This window comes from Saimiri boliviensis, chromosome 17 (genome assembly GCF_048565385.1).
Source record: "Saimiri boliviensis isolate mSaiBol1 chromosome 17, mSaiBol1.pri, whole genome shotgun sequence".
Lineage (NCBI taxonomy): Eukaryota > Metazoa > Chordata > Mammalia > Primates > Cebidae > Saimiri > Saimiri boliviensis.
The window spans coordinates 5,979,567-5,994,780 of NC_133465.1; the positions used below are offsets into that span (position 1 = coordinate 5,979,567).

Genomic DNA, 15,214 nt, shown 5'->3' on the forward strand with positions numbered 1-15,214 from the left:
TTGTGATTTTGATTGCATGTAGGCCATTTTGAAATATAAGCAAGTTGGGTCATTTCCATTTGGCCTACCTTTTTCCTGTTACCTTTTTTTTTTTTTTTGGAGACAGAGTTTCGCTCTTGTTACCCAGGCTGGAGTGCAATGGCGCGATCTCGGCTCACCGCAACCTCCGCCTCCTGGGTTCAGGCAATTCTCCTGCCTCAGCCTCCTGAGTAGCTGGGATTACAGGCACGCGCCACCATGCCCAGCTAATTTTTTGTATTTTTAGTAGAGACGGGGTTTCACCATGTTGACCAGGATGGTCTCGATCTCCTGACCTCGTGATCCACCTGCCTCAGCCTCCCAAAGTGCTGGGATTACAGGATTGAGCCACCGCGCCCGGCTTTCCTGTTATCTTTTCCTGGCAATATTATAATGTGGTGCTTCTGTTTTTAAAATTTACCCAGTTAAAATTATTCTGACCTGTTTATCTTCTAGGAAAGGAACGTAGAAGCTGTAAGAAATGCGAAAGATGAGCGTGTTCGGGAAATTAGGAATGCAGTGGAGATGATGATTGCACGGTTAGACACACAGCTGAAGAATAAGCTTATAACGCTGATGGGTAAGTGTTTTTGTATGCTGCTGGGGTACCTGGTGCTTTCAGCTTCTTTGAGATTCAGTCTTTGAAGAGTAACGGTGGTGATCCTAGGAAGGAATCTTGAGATTTTAGTCAACTCCATGTTGTTACAATGTAGGCAGATAAATGTTTGACTTGTGTTTAGAAATGATAGGAGAGAAAAGTTGTTTTTCTTTTTCTTTTTTTCTTTTTTTTTTTTTTTTTATGAATTTGCATGTCATCTTTGCGCAGGGGCCATGCTAATCTTCAGGAGAGAAAAGTTTTTATAGCCATTTGGATGAAAATCCCAGTGGCCGGTGGACATAATTGTTAGGTAGCTTTTTTTCCAAATCTAAGGGAATTCCTTCTTCTAATGTCACATATCCTTTCCATCCATTTTCACTGAGGATGAAGAACTGACATTTGTAATGTCAGCGTCATCCCCGCCAGCTTTTTCTTAGAGATTTAAAGTCTCGGCTTTTGATTTCTAGTAGATTTCCTTTTATATATGTTTAATTATATTTATTGCTGAACTTTGCTTTTCAAAGATTTCTTCATTCTTCTTTGATTGTGGAGTCTGGTATTAAACTTAAACTTTAAGAGTTAGATCCAGTGCTAAAGTTTGTTTTGTTATATTTGTTTTGGTGATCTTAGTCCTTCCAGTGTTTTGCTGACTAAAAACCAGCTTTGTATTTTGTTTTTGTTTTTGTTTTTGTTTTTGAGACAGAGTTTCGCTCTTGTTACCCAGGCTGGAGTGCAATGGCGCGATCTCGGCTCACCGCAACCTCCGCCTCCCGGGTTCAGGCAATTCTCCTGCCTCAGCCTCCTGAGTAGCTGGGATTACAGGCACGTGCCGCCATGCCCAGCTAATTTTTGTATTTTTAGTAGAGATGGGGTTTCACCATGTTGGCCAGGATGGTCTCGATTTCTTGACCTCGTGATCCACCCGTCTCGGCCTCCCAAAGTGCTGGAATCATAGGCGTGAGCCTCCGCGCCCGGTTTGTATTTTTTATCATAGCCCAAAATAAAATACATACTTTAATTAAGGTGTGAACGAAGAGTTTTTTTATCAGCTGTCTTGATTCTCCAAGATTTTAGCCATGTCTTTGTGTCATCCAAAATAATGATTTTATCATTTTGCTTTTAACTTTTTAAAAATAAGATGCAAGTATCTTTGAATTTGGGTATTTGTATATCATTCATGAATCGCTTTTATAATTCTATACTATTTAATACCTGAATTTTTTAGGTTTTTTCCCCACAGACTCAGCAGCAAATAGTCTTAAAAAATCATTCTTCTAGTAGTTAGATTGAAAAGCACAGTTCATCTACACAGTGGAGCAATTAGACAAAACCTGCAGGTATTAATTACACCAGTCACAATGCTACATAAAGATTTTATGTAAATGAAAATCATAATTGTTCTTAGGTCCTCAGTTGCAGTCAGTGATACACGTAGGTCATCTTAATTTTTCAGGACTTTAGGTGATATTTGAGTTTCCTTTAAGTTCATTAAGCCATGTAGAGTACTGGTATGTTGATATGTATTAGGACTTGAAAATTGAGAGGATCTTTACTGTTGATATGATTTTCAGTAGTAGCCAAATACATATTTGCATGTGGTCGTGTTTATCCTGAGTGAATTTGTTCATTGTTTCATTTATTTAATTGAATCAACTAAAAGTGAAATAATACCACAGTACAGATCTCTTAAGTTTATTAATTTTACTACCTGTATAACTCTATGAAATAGCTTGCCTTTCTAGCAACTGAACTTGCCCTGCTTTTGTGGCTTCCAACTTATTTTTCATTATGAAAAATTAAAGTTTATGATTTCCAAGATAGCTTTTATGACTAAATAGGATTTCTTCTAAGGATAAGAGGTGGGGAAAAAGATATTTTCAGGGTTAGTATATTTTAGAATAGTCTTATAAACTTCAGATTTTTAATTCATACCACAATTTCTGCCACTAATTTTTATTGTTATTATTTTTGAAACAGAGCTTGCTTTGTCACCGAGGCTGGAGTACAGTGGCGTGATCTTGGCTCACTGTAACTTCTGCCTCCTGGGTTCAAACAATTCTCATTCCTCAGCCTCTTGAGTTGCTGGGACTACAGGCACATGCAACCAAGCCTGGCTAATTTTTTGTATTTTTAGTAGAGACAGGATTTTGCCATGTTGGCAAGGCCTGTCTCAAACTCCTGACCTCAGGTGATCTACCAGCTCCCCCTCGGCCCCTTGGCCTCTCAAAGTGCTGGGATTGCATGCGTGAGCCAATGTGCCCAGCCTCTGCCACTAATTTTTAAGTTGAATTATGTACTGTAGTGTTGTTCATAGGCTAGTGTTTTAGGATTGTGGAATATGGTGATGGTAGAAATTATATCTGATAATATTAGATTCTAGCTAATAATTTATTTTAACTCTTTTGCAATCTAGAAATTCTGAGTTTTGTTGCAAAAATAAAAGTTCAGCCGGGCGCGGTGGCTCAAGCCTGTAATCCCAGCACTTTGGGAGGCCGAGGCGGGTGGATCACAAGGTCAAGAGATCGAGACCATCCTGGTCAACATGGTGAAACCCCGTCTCTACTAAAAATACAAAAAATTACCTGGGCATGGGCATGGTGGCGCTTGCCTGTAATCCCAGCTACTCAGGAGGCTGAGGCAGGAGAATTGCCTGAACCCAGGAGGCGGAGGTTGCGGTGAGCCGAGATCGCGCCATTGCACTCCAGCCTGGGTAACAAGAGCGAAACTCCGTCTCAAAAAAAAAAAAAAAAAAAAAAAAAAAGTTCTAGGCTGAGGCAGGTGGATCTCTTGAGCCCAGGAGTTTAAGACCAGCTTGGGCAATGTGGTGAAACCCCATGTCTACTTAGAAAATAAAAGAAAAATTAGCCAGGTGTGGTAGCATGCACGTGTAGTCCCAGCTACTCAGGAGGCTGAGGTGGGAGAATTGCTTGAGCCTCAGAGGTAGAGGTTGCAGTGAGCTGCAGTCACGCCACTGTACTACAGCCTGGGTGACAGACGAGACCCTATCAAAAAAATAAGTTAAAAATAAATAAAAGTTCTTCCTTTTTCCATAAATGTTTTTCCATGTCAAATAACACTACAGATTGATAAAACTTTTGCTCTCCTCATGGATGTACTTCCAATTTTTCAAATTTTTTGGTTTACAAAGAAAATGGCCTGATTTGGTAAGCATACCTACTTTCTTTTTGTTTAAAAACATATAAAGTGGCCAGGCACAGTGGCGCACATGCCTGTAACCCCAGCACTTTGGGAGTCCAAGGTGGGCGGATCATGAGGTCAGGAGAGTGAGGCCATCCTGGCCAATGTGGTGAAACCCTGTCTCTTCTAAAAATACAGAAAGTAGCAGGGCGTGGTAGTGGGTGCCTGTAGTCTCAGCTACTTGGGAGGCTGAGGCAGGAAAATTGCTTGAACCTGGGTGGCAGAGTTTGCAGTAAGCCAGGATTGTTCCACTGTACTCTAGCCTGGTGACAGAGAGACTCCATCTCAAAAAATGTATATATATTTTATATAAGAAATATATTTATTATATATTTTATATAATATTTATATATTTTATGTAATGTACATTTCTTATATGTGATTATATTTATTATATATAATATATATCCTTATGGCCGGGCGCGGTGGCTCAAGCCTGTAATCCCAGCACTTTGGGAGGCCGAGACGGGTGGATCACGAGGTCAAGAGATCGAGACCATCCTGGTCAACATGGTGAAACCCCGTCTCTACTAAAAATACTAAAAATTAGCTGGGCATAGTGGCGTGTGCCTGTAATCCCAGCTACTCAGGAGGCTAAGGCAGGAGAATTGCCTGAACCCAGGAGGCGGAGGTCGCGGTGAGCCGAGATCGCGCCATTGCACTCCAGCCTGGGCAACAAGAGCGAAACTCCGTCTCAAAAAAAAAAAAAAAAAAAAAAAAAATATATATATATATATATATATATATATCCTTATATATAACATACGCATTTATATTAATATATAATTGTGTGTGCGTGTGTGTATATATATATAAAAGCACTTTTCTATAATTTTTGTAATGGGGTGTGTGTGTATATATACATATATATTACATATATGTATATTATATATATATATATATATATATATATATATATTTTTTTTTTTTTTTTTTTTTTTTTTTTTGAGACAGGGTCTCTGTTGCCCAGGCTAGAGTGCAGTAGTATGGTCAAGGGTTGCTGCATAACTGCATGCAGTCTTGACTTCCTGGGCTCGAGCAATCCTTGTGCCTCAGCCTCTTGAGTAGCTGGGACTGCAGGCATGCACCATCACTCCTGGCTAATTTTTAGATTTTTTTATAAAGACAGTATTGGCATGTTGCCCAGGCTGATCTCAAATACCTAGGCTCAAGTTATCTTCTTGCTTTGGCCTCCCAAAGTGCAGAGATTACAAGCATGAGCCACCGCCCCCAGCCAGTAATAATAATTTGTTTATCGTTTTCTGTCTCCAACTTTTTGAGACTGTTCACCTCTTTGGGCATTTTTTTTTTTTTTTTAACAGATTCTTGTATATTTACAAGACGGACCTTTGCTGATATTTAACATAAAAATCTGGCCCACTTTTTATTCTCTTTGAAGCTACAATTAAATTTGGTAAATTATTTCTGAATAGCTGACTGAATGAAATTCTTGTTACTGCTTCTTCCCAAGGGAATATGAAAATCTAGAAAAGTAAATTTTTTGCTTGAAGTATATTGTCATTGCATATTTCATTTCTTAGATGATTTTAATCTAAATGATATCTCGTCTAAAACTAATTAGAATTGGTTCTGAATTTCTCTTTTCAAGGCTACTATAATATTAAATTCAACCTCTTAAAGTTCTTTTTTTTTTGAGATGGAATTTCGCTCTTGTTACCCAGGCTGAAGTGCAGTGGCGCGATCTCGGCTCATCACAAACTCCGCCTCCTGGGTTTAGGCAAATCTCCTGCCTCAGCCTCCTGAGTAGCTGGGATTACAGGCACGCGCCACCATGCCCAACTAATTTTTTGTATTTTTTTTTTTTAGTAGAGACGGGGTTTCAGCATGTTGACCAGGATGGTCTCGATCTCTTGACCTGGTGATCCACCCACCTTGGCCTCCCAAAGTGCTGGGATTACAGGCGTGAGCCACCGCGCCCGGCTCTGAAAAGTTTTATGTGAATTTTTAGGGTAGCTGTAATGAATATTTGCTTACTTGAAGTAGGTTTCTTGTTATTGAATATGTTCATTGGAAGTTAATTTTTTTCTTAAACCAATAATGAGTCCACATGTTGATGATTCACTGTTTTTAAACAGGTCAGAAGACATCTCTAACCCAAGAAACAGAACTTTTGGAATCCTTACTTCAGGAGGTGGAGCACCAGGTGATGAAATATTAAATGTAATGAAATAGTCTTTATCCTTTTTTCTCTGTATATTGTAAAAGTTTTTTTTTTTTTTTTTTGACTGATTATCTGTATGACATTAAAAGATCTGTCAGTCTTTGTGCTATAATGGAGATTTTTATGAAATAGGAATCTGCTGATTCTTAAGTTTTTCCTTCATTTTTGGGAACTACATGAGTAGAATTACATTCTGCTTTGTAAGAATAAAGTTCTTTCCATAGAAATCTGAATGTATAAAATGTTAAAATCTCCCCACACTGTGACTTAAGTGGTGGCTTTGAGATATTATTACCAGTTACTTTACACATAGTGATTATTATGCTAAAATTTATCATTTTTATTTGTTGGGGAAATATTAAGTCCTAAATAGCAGGCATTGTTCTAGATATTGGGGATACAGCAGTGAACAGAATCGTGAAATGCTGTCTTCATAGAGTTTATATTTTAGATTAGGGTAGGTGAATATGAAGCATATAGTAAATAAGTAAATAAAATATGTAGTGTTGTACAAATATTTGATATATTCACTTGTCTGGAATTTGCTTTTTGTAATATCTCTCTGTCTGTAATATCAGCTGTCTCCTGAGATTTTTTATCTTGAGCATTCTGGGGATTCCCTTCACGTCTTTCTTGTGTTCAATTCCATGTTTCCTGATTTCTATGGCTTCCACTCTCTTGGTTTACTTGTTTTGTTTTAATATTCTACTTCCCTCAGTAGCTTTCCAGGAAGGGTTATCAGAACATATTTTTCTTTTTTTTTTGAGACGGAGTTTCGCTCTTGTTATCCAGGCTGGAGTGCAATGGCGTGATCTCGGCTGACTGCAACCTCCGCCTCCTGGGTTCAAGCAATTCTCCTGCCTCAGCCTCCTGAGTAGCTGACATTACAGGCGCGCGCCACCATGCCCAGCTAATGTTTTGTATTTTTAGTAGAGACGGGGTTTCACCATGTTGACCAGGATGGTCTCGATCTCTTGACCTCGTGATCCACCTGCCTCGGCCTCCCAAAGTGCTGGGATTACAGGCTTGAGCCACCGTGCCCGGCCCACATATTTTTCTTGAACTGAATGTCTGAAAATATTTTTATTTTATCTTTGTACTTGATTGACAATTTGGCTGGTAGGATTCAGTACATAAATATTTACTAAATACTGTTATTTTTCTTATCCTCATTTGTTTTTCCTTTTGCTTTTTACACATACACACACGTGTGTGTGTTTGTATGTGCATTTTTTTGAGACAGAGTCTCACTCTGTTACCAGGCTGCAGTGCAGTTGCATGATCTTGCCTCACTGTAACCTCTGCCTCCCAGGTTCAAGCAGTTCTCCTCCCTCAGCCTCAGCCTCTTTGAGTAGCTGGGCCTGCAGGTACACACCACCACATCCAGCTAATTTTTGTATTTTTAGTGGAGACATGGTTTCACCACGTTAGCCATGATGCTGTCAGTCTCTTGACCTTGTGATCTGCCCATCTTGGTCTCCCAAAGTGCTGGGATTAATGGTGTGCACCACCACCTTGTGGAAATGAGGTCTCACTACGTTACTCAGGATGGTTTCGAACTTCTGACCTCAAGCAATCCTTCTGCCTTGGCCTCTCAAAAGTGCTAGGATTATAGACATGAGCTACCATACCTGGGCCATTATACCCATTTTTAATTGTATATGTTGTTTCCATAGTCAAAAGACTTTTATCTCCTCCAGAGAATAAACTGGCGGCCTTCTGCTGGAGTGATGGGATAATTTTAGACCACCTTTGATGGGATAGGAGTGGGGAATCTGAGTATTTATGTGTTGTGGTTTTTTTTGAAACAGCTTTATTGATGCATACTTGACATAAAATAAACTCCCTGTATTTAAAGCACACAATTTGGTAAGTTTTGATGCCAGAGAAACCCTCACCACAGTGAAGGTATAAACACGTGCATTATCCCCAAAAGTTTCCTTGTGCTTTGTGCTGTCTTCTCACACCCTTCCCTCTCTAGGCAATTGCCAGTCTGCTTTCTGTCGTTATAGATATATTTGCATTTTTAAGAGTTTTATAGAAATCAAATTATATACTGGTATACTCATTTCTTTTTTCATGCAGCAAAATTATTTGAGATTTACATTGCTGTCTGTATCAATACTTCTTTCCCTTTTATTGCTGAATAGTAGTCCATTGTGTGTGTGTGTGTATATATATATATATGCATATATATATCCATATATGTGTATACACATATATATATGTGTGTATATATACACATATATATACACACACACACACAATGGACAAAATATATATATACAAATAAATATATATGTATATATACACATACACACACATATATATGTATATATGGGATAAATATGTATACACATACATATTTATCCCATGATTTGTTTATCCGTTCAGTTTCTTATGGCCATTTGAATTGACCATAAACCAAAAAATCCAGTTTTTGGTACAGATAAAGTTACTGTAAACATTCATGTACAAAGCTTTACATGAACATACATTTCTTTTTCTCTTGAGTTCACATAAGAAGGAATGTCTGAGGCCGGGTGCGGTGGCTCAAGCCTGTAATCCCAGCACTTTGGGAGGCCGAGGCAGGTGGATCACTAGGTCGAGAGATCGAGACCATCCTGGTCAACGTGGTGAAACCCCGTCTCTATTAAAAATACAAAAAATTAGCTGGGCATGGTGGCACGTTCCTGTAATCCCAGCTACTCAGGAGGCTGAGGCAGGAGAATTGCCTGAACCCAGGAGGTGGAGGTTGTGGTGAGCCGTGATCGCGCCACTGCACTCCAGCCTGGGTAACAAGAGTGAAACTCCGTCTCAAAAAAAAAAAAAAAAAAAAAAAAAAGAAGGAATGGCTGAGTCAGATGGTGTATGTATCATTAACTTTTTAAGTAACTGCCAACAGTTTTCTGATATAATTACATTATTTAATTTTCCTACCAGTAGCGTGTGTTGAGTGTAAGTTCCTCTATGTCCTTTTCAACACATAGTGTTGTGTTTTTCATTTTAACCATTCAAATAAGAGTATCTAATTCTGGGTTTAATTTGTATTTGCCATATGACTAATAATGTTGAGCTTTTCTTTTCTTTCTTTCTTTTTTTTCTGAGACAGGTTTTTGCTCTGTTTCCCAGGCTGGAGTGCAGTGATGCAGTCACAACTCACTGCAGCCTCAACCTCCTGGGCTCAAGCAATCCTCCTGCCTCAGCCTCTTAAGTAACTGGGATTATAGCTGTGCGCCACCACATCTGGCTAATTTGATTTTGTTTTTGTTTTTGGTAGAAATGGGGTTTTCTCAAGTTGCCTAGGGTGGTCTCAAATTCCTGGGCTCAAGTGATCTGCCCGCCTTGGCCTCCCAAAGTGCTGAGATTACAGGCATGAGCAACCACACATCTTTTTTTGAACTTATTTGCCATTCATATATCTTGTTTGTTAAGGTGTCTCTTCAAGTCTTTCACATATTTTATCAGATTTATTCAGTATTTCAGATATTTTTATGCTATAGTAAGGTTTTTTTGTTTTTTGTTTTTTTTTTTTGAAACAGAGTCGTAGTCTGTCACCTAGGCTGGAGTGCAGTGGTATGATCTTGGCTCACTGCAACCTCTGCCTCCCAGGTTCAAGTGATCCTCCTGCCTCAGCCTGCCTAGTAGTTGAGACTACAGGTGTGCGCCACTACACCCGGTTAATTTTTGTTTTTTTTGGTAGAGATGGGGTTTCTCTACTAAAAGATGGGTCTGTTTCAAACTCCTGACCTCAACTCTTGATTGTGCAGTGGCCCAATCTCAAGTGATCTTTCCTTTTCCGCTTCCAAAAGTGCTGGAATTACAGGTGTGAGCCACTTCTCCTGGCCTTCTTTTTCTTTTTTTCCCCAAGACAGAGTCTTGTTCCGTCGCCCAAGCTGGAGTGCAGTGGCATGATCATGGCTCACTGCAACCTCCGCCTCCTGGGCTCAAACAATTCTCATGCCTCAGCCTCTCTCGAGTAGCTGGAATTACTAGTGTGCGCCACCACAGCTGGCTAATGTTTGTATTAGTAGAAATGATACTACACCATGTTTGCCAGGCTGGTCTCGAGCCTCTGACCTCAGGTGATCCACCTGCCTCAGCTTCCCAGAGTGCTGGGATTAGAGGTGTGAGCCACTGTGTCCAGCCTGTAGTAAGATTTCTGGTTACTCATGGCTGTACAGCTGATTTTTATATATTGATACACTTTAAATATATGTAGTTTATTTTATTTTACCATTTGGGATAAGTGCTCCCCATACAGGAATACCATTTATTATCTTTTATAATGTTTTCTTTTTCTTTTTTATTTTTTTTTGAGATGGAGTTTCGCTCTTGTTGCCCAGGCTGGAGTGCAGTGGCGCAATCTCAGTTCCCTACAACCGTCTTTCGGGTTCAAGTGATTCTCCTGCCTCAGTCTCCTGAGTAGGTGGCACTAAAGGCACCCACCCTGCCTGGCCAATTTTTGTATTTTTAGTAGAGATGGGGTTTCACCATGTTGGCCAGGATGGTCTCTATCTCCTGATCTTACCATGATCCACCCGCCTTGGCCTCCCAAAGTGCTAGGGTTATAGGCATGAGCCACTGCACCCTGCCTGTAATGTATTTTTAAAATACACCTAGCTATATAGTATAGCCCTACTGCTTCTAGGCTGCAAATCTGCATGGCATGCTACTGTACTGAATACTGTAGGCAACTGTAATACAATGGTAAATATTTGTGTATCTAAATCTAAACATACCTAAACAGAAAAGGCATGATAAAAATACATGATTTTATTTTTATAATTTTTACTTTTTGTGGGTACACAGTATATATTTATGGAATACAATAGATATTTTGATACAGGCATGCAATGCGTAATAATTACTAAGGCTAAGCAGATGGGTGGATCACGAGGTCAAGAGATCGAGACCAGCCTGGATAAATGGTGAAACCCTGTCTCTACTATTGATTTTAAAATACAAAAATTAGCTGGGCTTGATGGTACGTGCCTATAATCGTAGCTACTCTGGAAGCTGAGGCAGGAGTATCTCTTAAACCTGGGAGGTAGAGGTTGCAGTGAGCTGAGATCCCACCACTGCGCTCCAGCCTGGGCAGCAAAGCAAAACTCTGTCTCAAAAATAATTAGAGTAAATGGGATATTCATCACCTCAAACATTTATCCTTTGTGTTAAAATAATCCAGTTATACCCTTTTAGTTATTTTTAAATATAAAATTAAATTATTATTGATTATAGTCACCCTTTCAAATACTACATCTTATTCCTTTATATTTTTTTGTACCCAATAAACATCCTTATTGCCTCCCCAGCCTCTGCTGCCCTTTCCAAAATACATCATTTTAAAAATCATTTTCATTAAAAAAATTTCTACTATTTTTATAGTTTTTTATTCTGTTTTTTTTTTCCCCCCAATATAATGTTGGATATTTTCTTCATTTTTCGTGATCAACCTTGCTAGGATATCTCCTATTCAACTCATATTTTCTTTTCTTTTTTTTTTTTTTTTTTTGAGATGGAGTCCCAGTCTGTCATTCAGGCTGGAGTACAGTGGCACGATCTTGGCTCACTGCAACCTGCGTCTTCTAGGTTCAAGCGATTCTCCTGCCTCAGCCTCCTAAGTAGCTGGCATGACAGGCATGTGCCACCACACCTGGCTAATTTTTGTATTTTTAGTAGAGACACGGTTTCACCATGTTGGCCAGGCTGGTTTGGAACTCCTAACCTCAGCTGATCTACCCACCTCTGCCTCCCCAGGTTCTGAGATTACAGGCATCAGCCACTGCACCTGGCCTCAACTCATATTTTCTAAGATCCAATATTGGTTATGTTGTTCTTTTCAACTATTTCATGATACTCCCTTTTGTTAATTTTATCACTATCTTCATGATTTCTCCCCCTTTTATGCACTGTGATCCATTTTCTGGCTTCTGTGGTTGAAGATTTAATTTGTTTATTCCTAATCTTTTTTATTTTTATTTATTTAATTTTGTTTTATTTTTGAGATGGAGACTCTTGCCCAGGCTGGAGTGCAGTGGTGCAGTCTTGGCTTTTTGCAACCTCTGCTCCTGGGTTCAAGTAATTCTCCTGCCTCAGCCTCCCAAGTAGCTAGGATTATAGGCACTCACGCATGCCTGGCTAATTTTTGTATTTTTAGTAGAGACAGGGGTTTTACCATGTTGGCCAGGATTGTCTCAAATGATCTGTCTATCTTGGCCTCCCAAAGTGTTGGGATTATGTGTGTGAGCCACCACGTTGAATTTTAGACTAAAAGTTTCTTTCTGAATACGGCATGGCTATTTCTGGTATTTTAATAATTTATACTTTCATTTGTGATTTCCTCTTTAAGAATTATTCACATATTTAGGCCAGGCACGATGGCTCACACCTGTAATCCCAGCACTTTGGGAGGCTGAGGCTGGTGGATCACGAAGTCCGAAGTTCAAGACCAGACTGGCCAACATGGTGAAACCCCGTCTCTACTACAAAATACAAAAATTAGCTGGGCATGGTGGCTCGTGCCTGTATTCCCAGCTACTTGGGAGGTAAGGTAGGAGAATTGCTTGAACAGGGTCCCAGGAGGCAGAGGTTGCAGTGAGCTGAGATTTTGCCACTGCATTCCAGCCTGCGCTACAGATCGAGACTCAATCCAAAAATAACCAGAATTATGTAGATATTTAAATGTTGTAAAAGTGTATTTGTTTACACTGATTTCTCAGACTTTATTTTTTGATGTCTTAATAGATTAGAAAAGGAACAACATAGGAAAAGAAAACAGAACTGAAAACAGATGAGACAAATAGAAAATAAGTAGTAAGACGGGAGATCGAAACTTCACCGTATCAGTAAGCACATTAAATATAAAGGTTCTTTTTTTTTTTTTTGAGACAGGGTCTTGCTCTGTCACCCAGGCTGGAGTGCAGTGTTGCAGTCATGGCTCACTGCAACCTCCAGCCTCCTGGGTTCAAGTGATTCTCCTATCTCAGCCTCCCTAGTAGCTGGGATTACAGATGTGTGCCACCATGTCTGGTTTTTGGTGGTGGTGGTGGTGGTGGTGGTGGTGGTGGTGGTGGTGGTGGTGATAGAGATGGGTTTTCATCATGTTGCCGTGGGCTTAAGTGATCCGCCTACCTTGGCCTCCCAAAGTATTGGAATTGCAGGCATCAGCCACTAGGCCTGTCCTAAATGTAAAGATTCTGAACATCCCAATTAGAATCAAAGACTGTCAGTCTGACTTAAAAACAAATCTAGACTCAATTATATGCTGCCTACATGACATGTATTTCAAATATTTTAATACAAATACACTAAAAATGGAGAACTAAGAGATTGCATGGTAACACTAGTTAAAAGAAAGCTCAAATGGCTTTTTTCTTCTTTTTTTTCTTTTATTTTGAGACAGGGTCTCGCTTTGTCATGCATGCTAAAGTGCAGTTACGTGAACAAGGTTCACTGCAGCTTTGAACTCCTGAGCTCATGTGATTCTCCTTCCTCAGCTTCCTGAGTAGCTGGGACCACAGACATGCACCATTATATTTGGGTAATTTTTAAGTCTTTTGTAGTGACAAGGTCTGGCCATGTTAGCTAGGCCTGGCTAATTTTTAAGTTTTTTGTAGAAACCAGGTCTCACTGTGATGCCCAGTCTCAAACTTCTGGGCTCAAGCAACCCTGCCACCTTGGCTTCCCAGAGTGTTGGAATTAGAGGCATGAGCCACCATACCCAGCCTGAAATTGCTTTTTGATACCAAAGTAGATTTCAGAGCAAACAATATTACCGTGATTTAAAAAGGTAATTTCACAGTGCTAATGTTGAATCAAGAGGATGTTTAACAGTCCCAGATGTTTGTTTCTAATAGTATGGCTTCAAAATACATTGATAAAAACCTGATAGAGGTGCTAAAAGAAATAGACAAATAGAAAATTACAGTAAAAAAAATCGAAACCCTCCCCCCCCCTTTTTTTTAAAAGAGAAAGAAAAGGAGAGAGAGGAAGAGGGAGAGAAAACAGGAATATTGCTTTATTGCCCAGGCTAGAATGGAGTCTAAAAATGGGAATTGAAAACCTCTTTTATGCCAATAATTGTGCTTAATAATGGAGACAGGAATAAATGAGGGAAGAAAATAACAAACAAGCAGCCAACCAGTATTTCATTTAAACCTGTGAAATGCTATATAATTATTGAGGAATGATTTACTTCACTTTTAGAGTAGGTGTGATGTGGTATTGATAAGAGTGTATATTTTGTGTTTTTGAAGTGGAGAGTTCTATGAATGTTTATTAAGTTTAGTTGTTCCGGATCTGAGTTCAAGTCCTGGATATCCTTATTAATTTTCTGTCTCGTTGATCTGTCTAATATTGATGTTAAAGTCTCCCACTATTATTGTGTGGGGGTCTAAGTCTCTTTATAGGTCTTAGATATATGGGTGCTCCTGTGTTGGGTGCATATATATTTAAGATCGTTAGCTCTTCTTGTTGCATTGATCCTTTTACCATTATATAATGTCCTTCTTTGCCTCTTTTGAACTTTGTTGTTTTAAAATCTATTTTATCAGAGGTGAGAATTGCAATTTCTCCTTTTTATTTATTTATTTATTTTTGCTTTCCATTTGGTTGGTAAATTTTTCTTCATCCCTTTGTTTTGAGTCTTTGTGTATCCTTGCATGTGAGATGGGTCTGGATGCAGCATATCGCTGGGTTTTGGCTGTGTCTTTTGATTGGGGGAATTTAGTCGATGTAAATTTAAGATTAATAATAATATATGTGAGTTTAATACTGCCATTTGATGCTAGTTGGCTGTTTTGCTCATTAGTTGTTGTAAATTCTTCATTATGTTGATGCTCTTTACTTTTTGGTATATTGTTGGAAAGGCTGATATTGGTTGTTCACCCCTTTCTTAATACAGTAATTTTCCCCAGTATCTGTGGGGCATTGGCTCCAGGATCCTCATGGATGCCAAAATGCAGAGATACTCATGTCCCTTATATGAATGGCAAATATAACCTGTACACATCTCCCATGTACAGACATGTGCCAAACCATGACCTTTTGGTCAATAACAGACTACATATGTGACAGTGGTCCCATAAGATTATAATGGAGCTGAAATATTTCTTTTGCCTAGTAGAGATATCTCGTGACATCATAGCCATTATAATGTAGTAGCACAAAGCATTAATCACGTGTTTATGGTGATGCTGGTGTCAAAAAAATTCTGG

The 15,214-nt window shown here is 39.2% G+C and overlaps 1 protein-coding gene across 6 annotated transcripts in view; it reads left to right on the forward strand.

Moving 5' to 3' along the window:
• The window catches only part of TRIM37 (tripartite motif containing 37), a 123,801-nt gene that overhangs the window by 29,998 nt on the left and 78,589 nt on the right, over window positions 1-15,214 (forward strand). For 5 of the 6 annotated variants that reach the window (XM_039477046.2, XM_074388083.1, XM_039477047.2 and 2 more), the window contains 2 exons: window positions 475-598; window positions 5,911-5,978. In XM_039477046.2, the coding sequence (XP_039332980.2) occupies window positions 475-598; window positions 5,911-5,978 (192 nt within the window). Of the gene's footprint in view, window positions 1-474; window positions 599-5,910; window positions 5,996-15,214 lie in introns of all 6 variants that reach the window. The other variant, XM_074388085.1, reaches the window with a different exon arrangement.